Raw genomic sequence first — 13,894 nt, forward strand, 5'->3', positions numbered from 1 at the left:
GGGGGAGCGAAGGGACACAGAATCTGATTGGTTCATGGTTTGAATTTCTGCCTCCACTGATGTCCAATCATCAAGGTTTCTTCTTGGACTATCCTGTCGTTTTAATTCTAGCCTGTACCAATGTGTGCATATGCATGTGTGTGTGGGTGTGCACATGTGCGTGGGAGAGTGTGTGTGTAAGCTGCTCAGCTGGTGGGAGACAGGGAAGGAAGGAATGTGTATGGTAGGTTTACAGCTGAACCGCTGAGGACAGTGTCTGGCCCAGGGACACCTGACAACTGCCGGTGCTGCAGGGCAGTCAGAACCCTGCAGAACCAATCATTGCCATGGTGATGGCCTGTGAATCCCATTCATTTTCTGACATCACGACACATGCCTTGTTTACATTAGGTATTGTAGTTTAGCTTTTGGCTCATGCAGTGAGGGTGAGCATGAAAATATCACAGCAGTGCGAACAAAGGGTCCTTGAGGAGGTGGTGTGTGTGGGGGGGGGTAAAGGGTGTGTGTGTATGAACTTGTGACACTGTGATTTACTATAGTTGAACTATGTACTTGGACTCTCTCTTTTCTGCATTTCTGGACTGGGGAAGCGTCTATCTTGGATGGCTTGGGTTCAGACATCCAGACTCTGTTGTTGGCGGCTTATGGAAAATCACCATCTTTGCCAGGCAGCTTGCCAGGGACTGCCTCTTGCCCCCCCTCCTCTTCCTCCATCCCCGTCACTGCCGGCCTGCAGGGCTGGGCTTAGCAGCAATTACATTTGGTAAGATCTTGTCAAGGGTGCAGCGTCATTAAAACCATGGAGGTTTTGGTTCCAGGTTTGGCTGCTCGGCACAGATGCTTTACTCAGCAGTCTACACAATCACCCCACATGAAGCCGACCGCTGTGGGGAACAAAACTCACATTTCATCTGTTGTTTGTAGGTTCCCTCCATATACATCTGATACTGAGATTAGCCAGTCCTAATTTGAATAAGCAGATCATAAATGCACCTCAGAAACCACATTTTGGAGACAGCATGTTCCCATCATGTGTTTCATGAGCAAGTGCTGCTGTACTTTAATATAAATATAATTTAACCTGCTGGCAGATATACAGTTATTGGTAACACTTCATATTAAGGATACAAATCATATAATAATGCAAGAGTCGTAATGATTTAATGCATTAATAAATGCCGAATGTAACAAGAACTCCTTTTGCTCACCATTAACAAATGATCAAGTCATTATGACTTTTTGTGTTTAGTTTACAGTAATACCCCTTTTCCACTGGTCAAAAATCCCACTTAAACCCGCTAAGATCGGGCTTTTGTGTGCAATGGGAATGTGTAAACTCAGCATTTTCACCAGGGTCAACTGACTCTGCATTAGACACAGGTGTTTATCACCTCGGCTCGGCATTGATCTAAACGCAATACCGAGGTGAACACGCCAAATTCCGCTGCGCGAAGTGATGACGCGTTATCAACATCTGGTGATGGCGCATAAATAAGGAAGGAATTTGGGATGTGGTCTATTCAAGGACGTTTTATTACTGGACACAGTGTTGGAGGCGAAGCCCCCTTCATTCCTATGAAAGCTGCTCAGTGGTGTTTTGAAACCAAAAAAGCTTGTCTTCCCGGTTATGAATACCTGGATCGTCAATCGAGCCGGCTTAGCCTGGCTTAGAGATCCGCTAACCTGAATGGGGGGGGAAAAAATGTAATCGTGCAGCTCTTCTAGACTTTCTAAATGTTATTGGACCGAATGGCTCAAATTATGATTATGAGTCATTTAGCGGGGGTTGTGACGCTCAAAATAATTTATTCACCAACACTTCTTTCACAATGGCCGTATTGTTATTTTTTCCCGCGCATTCGTGACGTGAAACTTGACATCAGTCACATACAATGTAACGCTTCAGATAAAAATTACCGGCGGGCTACCTTGCTTGCGGGAAGTGGAAATGGGGTCAATAGGTGATTTTTAGCGGGTGTACCTGCGTTTTAAGAACTTGTGTAGACCCGCTAATTTGGGTGGAAAAGCGGTATAAGAGATAATCATGTCAGGAATGTTTAGGAGCAGTAACTTAATACATGAATTGCTATGCGATCAAGTTAGCTGGATTCCATTAACATATACCGCTGATAGATCTATGTCTTTGCTCAGAAGAGACCTATTCTCAGCTTCCTCTTCTTCTTTTTTTTTTTTCAATCAAACTGGTCATCAGATGCAAAGATTTACAATAAATATAAAACAGTTACATAAACTATTATGTGATCTAATTTTATTGTTAATTTCCATTCCTTAACTGATCTAATAACTTTACTATGTAAATGTTTGATGCAATCTTGATGCATAAGAATGCATCTGACAACCAGTTTGATTTAAAGAAAAGCTGAGACTAGGTCCATTCTGAGCAAATACATCGATCTTTAAAAGTTTTATGTAACTAGAATCTAGCTAACTTGATCGTTTATCTTTTTTTAACCCTATTTAGTCAGGGTTGGTTCACTGAGAATGACTAAACTATGACTAAATCAAATAATGTATGAAATAACTGTTAATGATCATCAGTTAAGCATTACTGAAGTATATGATTTGTTCTCGTAATATAAAGAGTCACATCTGTTTGGATTGAATTAAGTTAATATTCTGTAGATTATTTAATGTAATACATGATTGATAGAAGGGTGTTTTTCACAAGAATAAATGGAATTATGTCACCAGGATGAATCACTGAATTAGATTAAACTCTTATTAGGTACATGGCAAAAAAATGACTCAGTTTATAAGTACAGAAGCATGTCTTGTATTAAAATGTGTAAGGAAGGAGCAGAGTGAGCTCTACATTAAACATTGTAGTTTGAATGTCTGTAGTTACAGTTTCCAGGTGATGACAGTTATTAGAAAAATCCACAAGGAAAAACCTGCAAGAAGTTTTTTGAACTTGATACAGTAACCCGGTTTTTATCTTGATATACTGCAAATGCAAACAGGATCTGTTTCAAGTGTCAGGTGTTTGAAATAACTATGCAAATTATTTTTTTTTGTCTGTCTGTTATTCATCTGAAATGCATTATTGTTCAATGTGATATCTGTTTATTTTGGATCTGCAGAAAAGTTGCTCAGGGGGTTCTCTCACAAACAGTGGACTTTTCATTGTGAAAAAATTGGCAAAGCAAACACTGCTTTCAGTAGTCTTTGGTAGTGCCGATGGGGTACAAAGTTCAAATGTAGACAAAAAGCAGGCAGCGACAAGGCACTCCGCTCCATGTGGAAAATTAAAGTGTCAGACAAGGAAAAATCTATGCATAGCCTATACACAAGTCAACACCCACGCACATTTTTTCTCTCCCTCTCTCTGTGTTTTCTTTTTTTTCTCAATGAAAGTCTTTCACACAGAAGACACACATCTCCGGAGCGGTCGCGAGCCCCCCGACACGATGACGGCTAAAGTTCATCTCATTAACTCCTGACAAGCCCGCGCCTGCTCTCTCTGGCACAGGAAGTGGAGAGATTAAGGACTCCTGACGCAATACAACACAGTCTACAGTCCCCTTTCAAGAAAAAAGAAAAGAGAAGAGCTAAGCATTCAAATCTATCTGGACACACACACACACACACACACAAAAAATGCACCCCTGAGTCCACGTTGACAAATTCTTTAACAAGCTGTGGTTAAAGGGAAGCTGGTTTTACTCTGACTCACCCCCCTCCTTTCAAACAGTTTACTGGAAATAAAGAGGGAGGAGGAGGGAGGGGGCACTTTCAGAGAAGTCACGTGACGGGGCCGGGCAAACCACAGCACAGAGAGCCTTTGAGTGCAGTAGGCCAGGGGGGAAGGCAGGCATACGCCCAGCGCAGATGGCCCTGATTTGAGTTACAGGAGATACGATCCTGGGAGTTGGCAATCAAGAATTCACAGCCTGTTAACCCCTTCCGTGCCGGATGAAAAAAAAAACACAAGCCAGGAAATAACTTCATTATCAAGTTACAAGCAATCATGGACTCGATCCATGCAGGATCCTCCAGGACAGTCTGTGTCGATACTGACGTCTCCTCTCCAGCACACGAGTGCTCTCGTACTGAGCTAAAGATTTAAGAGGGGAAAAAAATCTGATGTTCATGACATCAGCGTCTGGAGCCGTTAGAAGAGGCATGACTTCATTATTCTTGAATAGCTCTGTTGAATGAATGAAAAAAAAAAAAAACCCAGAGTGCTGTACTGCTGTGCATCACGTGCACTTGTGGCAGGAAGTTGGCACGTGCAGGCTGGGAGAAATACCACTGGGTTTAAGTCAAACTGCTGGCACCTACAAACCTCTGTGACTAGAGTGAAGGGGACCAAGTCAGCATCTTAATCCAGCTCTGCTGCCACAGGGTGGAGAGCGTGTGTGGGAGAGCGTCTGAGCGTATGTGTGTGGGTGGGGGGGTAGGGTTGAAGGGGTGTCACATCCTTGAGGACAAAAGTTAACCACTTCCTGTCTAATACACAACGATCCAACGATACCAAGTCTCCAATCCAATTCCAGTGGACTTTGTTTCCACTTTGGCCTACAACTATTGATTGTCAGCTTTCAATGAAAAAAATCTGACACAAATCCACAGCAGGTTAATAACTCCGTGCACACCTTAAAAGGTGGAAAAACAGTAAAAGGGTGAAAAGTGATAACCGGTGAGGTGTTGCGGGATCTCCTTGAGTAAAAGAGGGAACCCTGAGAACATCCAAATGACGGTAAAAGCCCTGGCGAGAGAAAAAATGTTTCCGTATGTTGCAGGTCCTCGCTGGTGCTAGCAACCTGCCTCCAGATGCTGTCCAATCACATGAGCACACATTACATACATACTCCCCACTGCCAGATATCATCAGAGAGGGGAGAGAGAGAGAGAGAGAGAGAGAGAGAGAGAGAGAGAAATGCACAGTGGGAGACAAACAAGAGTGCGTGAGAAAGAAAAAGAGCATAGAAAGCGAGGGACAGAAAAAGAAACAATGTCAGTGAGAGAGCGAGAGTAAAGCTGCGTACTGAGACAGCAGCAGCGCACAGCGTCACTTCTAATCTCCTCTCGTACGGATGCGAGACAAACAGGCGATGCTCCTCCTGCGTCACACTGTTAGTTTGTTTGGGAAAAGACACACAGGAGCTCTTCAATGTTGAGATGATCTTGTAGACAAAATCTGCTCCTTACCACGGCGCTCGTGTGACTCCCTCTCCCACAGTCTCTGCTCTTTTCTCACAGTTTCGGTGGGAAGCGCCACTTTATCAGTATGTGATGTCAGAGCTTCACTCGCACACATGTGGTCTGAACGCCAGGGCTGCTGTTGGTGCCAACCTACCCAGCTGTCCACAGCATTAGTAATAGTGGACCTTACAGCAGGTGCTGTGCCCCTGCCCCCTGTTATGCAGCAGCTTGGACTCTTCTCGCCAAATTTTTTTTGTGACTTCCCTGAACTGATGTCATTATTAGTATCTCATAGGGTCAGTTCAGTGTCGGTGCTGGGAGTCGGTTAAACTACACTAATAATGAAAAACAGTGGTTAAGGCAATATTTCCCTTTAGAGGAACAATGTTAAAATTAAAATTTTAAGAAGAGAGAGAACGGACCAAGTGACTGGATAGGTATTGACTTGTGTAATAAAACCCATGTGAGTCATATATATATATATATATATATATATACTCTCTCGATTGGGATAAGACAAAGTGAAACCAATTTGCGAAACACACAGTAACTATTCATATTTTCTGGTATCGCAACAGAGATCTTAATGGCGGTTCACAGACACCTGTTTAAGGACCATTAGTAAATTAGTGTGGCAATAAATTATGATTCTTTTTGTATTCAATTATCTCCAAAGCAAATCAACTTGCTTCAATATTTTAAACAAATAATAGTATTCATACGGATGGAGTGGTTTAACTTGCTTCTAGAAATCTGTGATAGTTAAAACAACACTGGTGGAAACAAGTGAAATCCTGCTAAAAATGTTATCTTTCTATATACAAAGTGAGCTCAGGTTATTAACAGTTTACATCTGTTTAACAGCTTACAGAAAAAAGGAATATGGTAGAATTGTAAAGAACCATTAAAAAAAGAATTATTGTGACATTTTTGGCATATGAAGACATAAAGGAGACACGGTAACAACATGGAAAAGACTTCTCATTGAATGGGACCAGATCAGAATAAATGATTTGTTAAAAAGGTTTTTCCCTCAGATACACACACAAACATGGTCTAATATATAACTTTTAGGCATTGTTCCTTTTGGAATTACTACACTATCGAAGACAGCATGCCAGTACGGAACAGCTCACATCTAAACTACAAATCCTGTATGCATTCCATTCATAAAACTAAAATACATACTGCTAGCAAAAATGAATGTTCCTCTGAATCAATCAGTTACCCCCGATATCTGGCATATCCTCATTAAAAAAAACAGGATTTATTTGTTGTCTGTCTGCTACAGTATATTTGCAAACACAAGGGTAAGTGAGTCTGTTGTAAAGTTCAAAACCATTTATGGCTGCAGTTGTTGTACTGCACTTGACCTGTCTGACTGTTTGACCCACACTGCTGGAGAGAGAAAAACATTCCTGAGGATGAAGTCTGTGTCAGGACAGATAGGTCTGATGAAAAGCCTTTACGAAACCACACATGTTTCCCCTCATTCCATCTCCTCCATTCATGATCACAAGAGGGAGGAAAAATAAATATTTACAATGAGCTGTTAGGCATTGTTGAAACATTTGCAGGGCTGTTTGATACGAAAGCATTTTTTACAAGGAATTTCAAAATGAAGCGCCGGAAATGGCGGGAACATTTTACTCGAGTCTATCATTGCTGTTTTCTTAGTCATGACATTGAGAAAGCACTTGAATCCTGTTGTACCGTTTAGATACCGAGGTTCGGGCTTGCACAGTGGTCAACACACATCCCCTCACAAATACATGGGGTATAATGTGGTTTTAATCTGGCACACCAGATTTCACTTCAGGGAGATTGCTATAGTTAATTGAGAAAATGTGAAATTAAAGCAATGCCAAAAGCAGAGAAATGAGAAATGAAATGGTACAAGTGCAACAGAGTGATAAAGAATAAGTGTGCCAAAAAGCAGAGAGGTGAGAATGAAGTGAAGCAGGGAGAAGTAAAGATATGATATGTAAGATTTCCGCATTAAATGTTTACTTCTAGACCATGAGACATTTGTTGTATATTTTGTTGAGTTGTGTACTTACATTATCCAAAATCTATCCAACAATTTTCAAACCCAGAGAAATACATAATTTTACTAAAGGTAAGAGTACATTTCATTTAGTCACCTGACTGACTACTAGAACGTCCAGGAAACGGTAAGAGAGTGAGTAACAAAGTCGGCGAATGTCATTTCAACATAAGGTGAATACAAATTTAAAACATTATCTCATCTGTGAACATTCTTCCCAAATCACGTAGCAATGGTGGTCTAATTGAGAGAACACTAGCGGCATACTGTAACATACTGTGCATTTAACAAGATGAGCGTTGTGGAGGTTAGAGAGAGAAGGAAGAAGGAGAAAGGGGAGTTATATAACAGAGGTGATGGAGTAGGTGAAGAAGATGCAGGGGGCAGTGTGTCACCTGAGCAGACTGGGTCTGGTCCAGTATCTCCTCAAACCTCTGGTAGTCCTCGTCGTCGGGGTCAGCTCCGGATAGTCGTGCTGCCCGCGCCATGAAGTAGGGAGGAAGCTCTCCTATAGCTGTACCTGCGCCCTGCACACACACAAACAGAGACACACACACACACACACACACACACACACAGATTTTTAATTACTGCTGCTCAGCTGTTCATGTTTATAGAACTGACGTGATGTTCTTCTGTGTATTGTTTTGGCGACACAAGATTCTGTCCCAAGCTGAATTAAACATAGCTTTAAGAAAGAGAAAGAGAGACGTTAGTTGTTATGTGCATGCAGGTTGTTTATTTGTTTATCAAATTTTATTAAGAGGCTGTGGCTTATTTTATTACTTTTTTAAACAAAATTTTTTTTATTATGCATTGAGTAGTTTGGTTGTAAAAATGCTGTATTTGTCGTAATATAATGCTAATTATCATAACAAGCATGTTAACATGGCTCCTGGGGGGTTAATGGAGCAAAAATATCAATATCCACTTTCCAAAGGAGCTTGCACCGCTTGACGTCTGGGATTGTGCGATCAGAGCCCTTAATGGGAATAAAACGGAAAGGATTTACGAGAACGAAAATCCCACAGATTATTAAACGATCATGGATACATAAAACACAGGCCAGGGGAAGGTGAAAAACCAGATGCCACCTCTAAACAGCATATCAACACACTGCACCGCTAACTGCTATGTTCCAATCCACTTTGGACATGTGGAATGCAGTGTTTCTGGAAAATTTAAGAAGTGCTAACAAGCCCAGGGGGGTCTAAAGGAACCAAGATATCGATATCTAACAGCCACAAGGAGCTTGTAGCTATAAAGCGCAGGAGCCTGAGTGATTGAGGGGGGCTTAACAGGAAGAAAGCGGAAGTGATTTGAGGGATATAAATCCTCAGCACTGGTCGGTTCACCAAGTTCATACCGCCAAAACATGCGGACGGGGGGAGTGAGGGGGTGAGGGCTACAGACTTAATTAACACAATGAAAACAGCCGCCAAGAAATTCAGTGTTTTTGGAGTTGCTCACAGCTCATTACTTTAATGTTTCCAGGCACAGGGGGAGAGTAGGGGTGCAAGGGGGATGAGAGAAGATGCGAAGGATACAGTTAGTGTAAGTTACAATTACAGATGGCATATGGTTTCAAGCCCCAACACATCCATGACATCCTTTGCTCAACAGCACTGAGAAACAATGAAGCTCTCCAAGTGACATTCAGTTCTTTAGGTGGAACACAAAATCACAGCTTCAATCTCTCTCACAGAACAACATAACTAACTAATTACAGCCACATTAGTTGTATATAGCGGCATAGTTGAGCCAGAAGATGATTAGTGAGTAGTTAGCAACCATGGCAGCGACAACAAGCCCAAACAATCATTCTCAGGAGGCGGTGCTATCCCAAAACCTGGCAGACTGCATCTTTAATCTGGACACCCTGTTCTCTTGTTAACACTGCAGTCTTTGATGAAATCTGCCAGTTTTCTCTCATAATGGAGACGTGCCCTAATCTCCCTGGCAGCTGCTCCATTCAATAGCCCTGCCTCTGTTTGTGAGCGTGCATGTGCCTGTGTGTGTGTTTGTGTAAGGGGGCAGCGAAATACGTCCACCTGCACAGTGGTGGTGTTTGAAGTGGAGCACTTAAGGGAGCTGCAGTAGTGGACAGAGAGGCTTCAAGAGGGAACAAAAAAGACAAAAAGAAAGGAGGAAAGAGAAAGGAGAGAGGAGGAGAAGAGGTAGTGGTAGTGGTGGTGGGGAGGGCAATGTCTCATCAGTGTATCCGGAAGATGGGTGGCTGGCAGGAGGGGGAACACTAGCGTGGGTGCTTTGAAACCCTGGGCACAACAGGTGTCTCCAACTGTAGAGCTGACAAGCCTAAGCTGAAGCCATGCCAGGCTGGGGTTACAGGGGTGTGGTGGTGACCGGGTGGTGGAGAATCCAAGGGGATTGGGTGGCACACACACACTCCGATATCACACCTCTGAGCATGGTTATACTGCTGGCGTGGCTGCGGTTTGGCTCAGATAAAATTTGACTCCAGTTTAAACCAGAAAAACTAATATGCTGCACCAATAAATCAAACATACAGACTTTTTTACATGCAGGATCAGTGTGCCTGCACACACATACACAAAAACACACGTTAAACGGAATATAAAATGGGAGTGTGTCTCATATAACAACATATACCGATTACAAGGTGTAAATTGTGAGGACCACAGTATCACAGCATCATTTATTACAGTATATTTTCTGATATTAGCTTAATACTTCTATATAATTATTTAAACATTTAATTTAGCATATAAATAAAATGGTTGAGGTTAGGGTTATACAACTTAAAATAACTTAAAATGAAATAATATTTTGGGAAAATATAATAAAACTTTGATTCCAATGCTTTTATTACATCTGTATATGTACTGTATATGTGCATGTTTCCAAATTTGAATTTGTAAATGTGTATGTGCATGTAGTTAATGTATTATTAGAAGTCTAAAGGTCGATGACAGTAGAAAGCAGATTCTGGAAAGACTGCTGGTTTTTCTTTAAAGTTCCCCATAGTGAACAAGTTCCCTCACTCTCACCTCAGCCTCTTCCACATTATGCAGAACAAGGAAACAGATAACAAAGATTGTTAAAACTCATATCATGTGTTGGTGACCAAGTTCTCTTTTCTCAAAGTTCAGCAGTTCTGCCTTTCTCACAATCAAAAAAGGAAATTGTCAATAGCAGAGGACACGATAGATACCGTGATTACAAAGAAGTCGATAAAGGAGTGTGACGTCTATATCTCTGTGGCACATATCTGTTCTTGTTTTTATGTGTCCTGCATGTGCGTGTGACACAAGCACAAACCATTGGCAGTGGTTTCATGGTAACTATGAGACATGTGTGGGTCATTGATAAACTATCAGAGCCCCAGTCTAAGTGTAACTAAAAACCCAGGTAGAAGGCTGTTCTTTGTCGAAGTCCAACCTTTAAATGGAAACTCTATTTTTTGTTTTGCATTTTATTTTTATTTAATTCTACTATAAAGTGGTAAACAAACATTTCCGTTAAGATCTTTGACTGAAAATATTTCATCTTTCTCGTCAGCCACAAGGCTGGTTAGAGGTGTGAAACCACTGACAACGCACAGGGGAAATTCACTGGGGCTGGGGTTTTCCAAGTAAATGAGTTATCAATGAAGACATTTGCACCGACAGCATGAATGCAATTTTTTACCTTGTCTAACCTTGAGCCTTTACTGGTGTAAGTACTGCATAGAAAATAATGGGTAAGTGATTGATACCCACATGTTAGAGGGATTCTAAAATTAGGGTATGGGACCACATGGCCGTTCACAAGGTAATGGTGGAGATCTAAAAGATGTATATAATTATTTGTAGTTGGTTGAAGGGAGAATACACATAAATGACCAAGTTTTCATCTTTTTAATTGTTCTCTTGCCAAAGCATGTATTGCATCTTAACTAACAAAATAATTCATGGTCTGATTTTCTCTCGAAATTTGGAGTCCCTGACATGCATTGCTTGACCCTGCCCCTTCAATTTAGGTAATATTCATGTTTCTAACCCCCTTTTGTTTAATTAACAACTTTCAAAACACACTGGATAAATTCAAACATGCACTTAGAAGATTTGAGGGTTTTCACCTGACAAACAATATTTCAAGGCACACACTCTGGTCAAAGCTTTGGCAAATGTGCAAAGTCACTGCAAACTGGGACCAAAACTGAGCCATGAGAAATGTTTATAGAAACTTAACTCTTTGTAGATCCTGCAATTGCCTGTTCTTTAGCTGTATACAGTATGCACAGCCAGTGTGTAACGGGCACTCACCCACATACAAGCTTCCAGGCGGACTTTAGAGATGATAGTCCAGAGAGAGATGCTTCCATGGATGGCTGCTGATCCCACCAACCCATCCACCCCCGCAGCCTCCACGCCCACCTGCTCAGCATCAGATCCTGGTGCTGGGGCTTCCTGCTGGGGACAGACTATTTGGTCTGGATAGGGTGGCTCGGGGAAATCCACTGAGCCACATTCATAGGCCGCCAAGGTCACTGATGCTATGTGTGGTCCCTTAGAAATATAGAGAGAAAGACAGAGAGGCAGAGAGAAAGGCGGACAAAGAGGAAGAAAAAGACAAAAAGAGAGAGGAGTGAAAAATAGAGTGGGAGTTGAGTCCACCTGTTGGAAGTAGTTTTGAGTCAGAAGAAGACCACTTTACTATTAGCATAAAGAGAAAGGGACAGCAGTGAGTCAAATACTGAAGACAGTTATATGTGGGCCAGTATAAGCTCTGTCTTCTAGTTCCTACAGCAGTGGAAATCTTCCTCTGCTTTTCCCTGCAAGCTATAACAGTGAATGTACCCTCTGTTTTCCTTTCTATATGAGTTAAATAGGCCATTAGGAGATGAACACACAAAAAACAGAAAAACACACAACTATGATGCTGAAGCGTTATGCAAAAGGCTGCTTAATGCTGTTTCAAAACATACAAGAGAATCAAAGTTTCAACGGATAAAGTGTGGAGGGCCCCGGGTGGAAACAATCTAAGGTGGAAACCAAAGCTGGGGTATTGAAACCACGTCCCCAGTCACCTTTCCCAGGTTTTAAACACTAACACACACACACACACACACACACACACACACACACACACACACACACCACAGAGTGTAGCCATATGCTGCATATGTGTGGTCACAGGAAAGAAATAATAAAGAAGAAAAAGCAGCAGGAAAAGATGCAGGCTCTAAACAGGGACTCTCTCAGGACAGAATTTATTCATGTTTGACTGTTCCTGTTGTACGAATGAGACATTAGCATACTTAAGGACCCGCTGTCTTTGATAGGTCCTGGTCTGGTTTACATTTCTGGCTCTTGTTTATTTGCTCATGTCAATTAGGCTTCCAGTGAGAAAACAAAGGAATCAAAGGAAGGAAGAGAGGTGCTGGTTGGACTTCTGGTGCGTGGTCAAAGTTTATTGAGATGCCGCCTTTGTGTTCTTGACTCGGCACACCATAAAACAAGTCATCCCGATATCCACAATGCTGCTGAGTAGAGAAACTCCTAAGGCCACACACATACATGAACACTCACATTTCAACTAAAATGAACATATAAGAGTGGAAATCTCCATTTCAACACACTTCTGGCATTTTGAAATAAAGTACCTACCAGCATTGGTCTTTTCTCTAATTGCACCTCTATTATTTTAAAGAGGAGCAATTTAACATTCCATTGCTTCCACACAAAGTAGTTTAAATCATTTATAAATGGTTGAATTTCATTTAACACACCTGTTTTGAAGGGTAATTTCATGTTGCACACCTGTTTTCAAGAGTAATTTAATTTCCTATTTTTGTCAAAGCAAAGGTCAAAATCGATCAAGTGCTGGCTTGTAGAACAGAACAGAGAACAAAAAGTATAACAGTTCCTGTAAAAAAGATATGCTCTTCTTACAGCATGAATTCAGTTATCAAACTTTGTTGACTGAGAGGAACAAGGAAGCTACTGTATTTGTACAAATGGCCGTTGGTCATTCTACACTGACACATCATGACAATAAGGTTGATAATATCATCTGAGAGCACAATGTCTGATTAAGTTTCATACAGAACAGGATCCAGTCAGGAAGAAAAGGTCATCTAATTTTGCATTTCCTCTGTAAGATCACATGTTACACACTGAACAATGACCTAGATATATCTGAAATGATTAAACAAGTCGGTAACACTTGTGTGATCCCTGCAAATAAAGGCAGGTCCATGGTGTGGGCCGATGAAAAGCCAGCCCTGTGTACTCTGTCTATTCCATGTGTTTACACTCATGCGTATGTGTGTGTAGGAAGGGTGCTCCCAGTGACGCACGGGGGCAGTTTGGCATTACGCAATGTAGCGCCAAAACGATCTGGCAAACCCGGGGTGGGGCTGGAACTTCCGGAGCTGAATGGGACAAGGCAGGACAGGACGGGACGTGGGAGGGCAGGACAGTGGCGTGTGAGGCAACAGGAAACAGCAATGTCTTGCACTCCCTTTAAATGACACAGATTAGTTTCTACACACTCAGTATTAGGAAATAGGGCATCGTAACATTTTATTGACACTATGATATTATCTTTAAAAAATCACACACCTAGGACTTACTTACACTCTTGTTTTCTTACAAAAGAATAAGACAAATGGTAAAATCTTAATCGACCCAGAGGGAGAAGTCAAGAAACTCCCAG

General features: G+C 41.6%; 1 protein-coding gene across 3 annotated transcripts in view; it reads right to left on the minus strand.

The window, feature by feature from the left end:
• LOC311269615 (vacuole membrane protein 1-like) overlaps positions 1-13,894 on the minus strand; it is a 60,174-nt gene that overhangs the window by 27,270 nt on the left and 19,010 nt on the right. For all 3 annotated transcript variants that reach the window (XM_084373849.1, XM_084373850.1, XM_084373851.1), the window contains 2 exons: positions 11,500-11,742; positions 7,609-7,740 (listed from right to left, as the gene is read on the minus strand). In XM_084373849.1, the coding sequence (XP_084229975.1) occupies positions 7,609-7,740; positions 11,500-11,742 (375 nt within the window). The remainder of the gene's footprint in view (positions 1-7,608; positions 7,741-11,499; positions 11,743-13,894) is intronic.

This window comes from Pagrus pagrus (genome assembly GCF_965226575.1).
Source record: "Pagrus pagrus genome assembly, chromosome: 14".
Lineage (NCBI taxonomy): Eukaryota > Metazoa > Chordata > Actinopteri > Spariformes > Sparidae > Pagrus > Pagrus pagrus.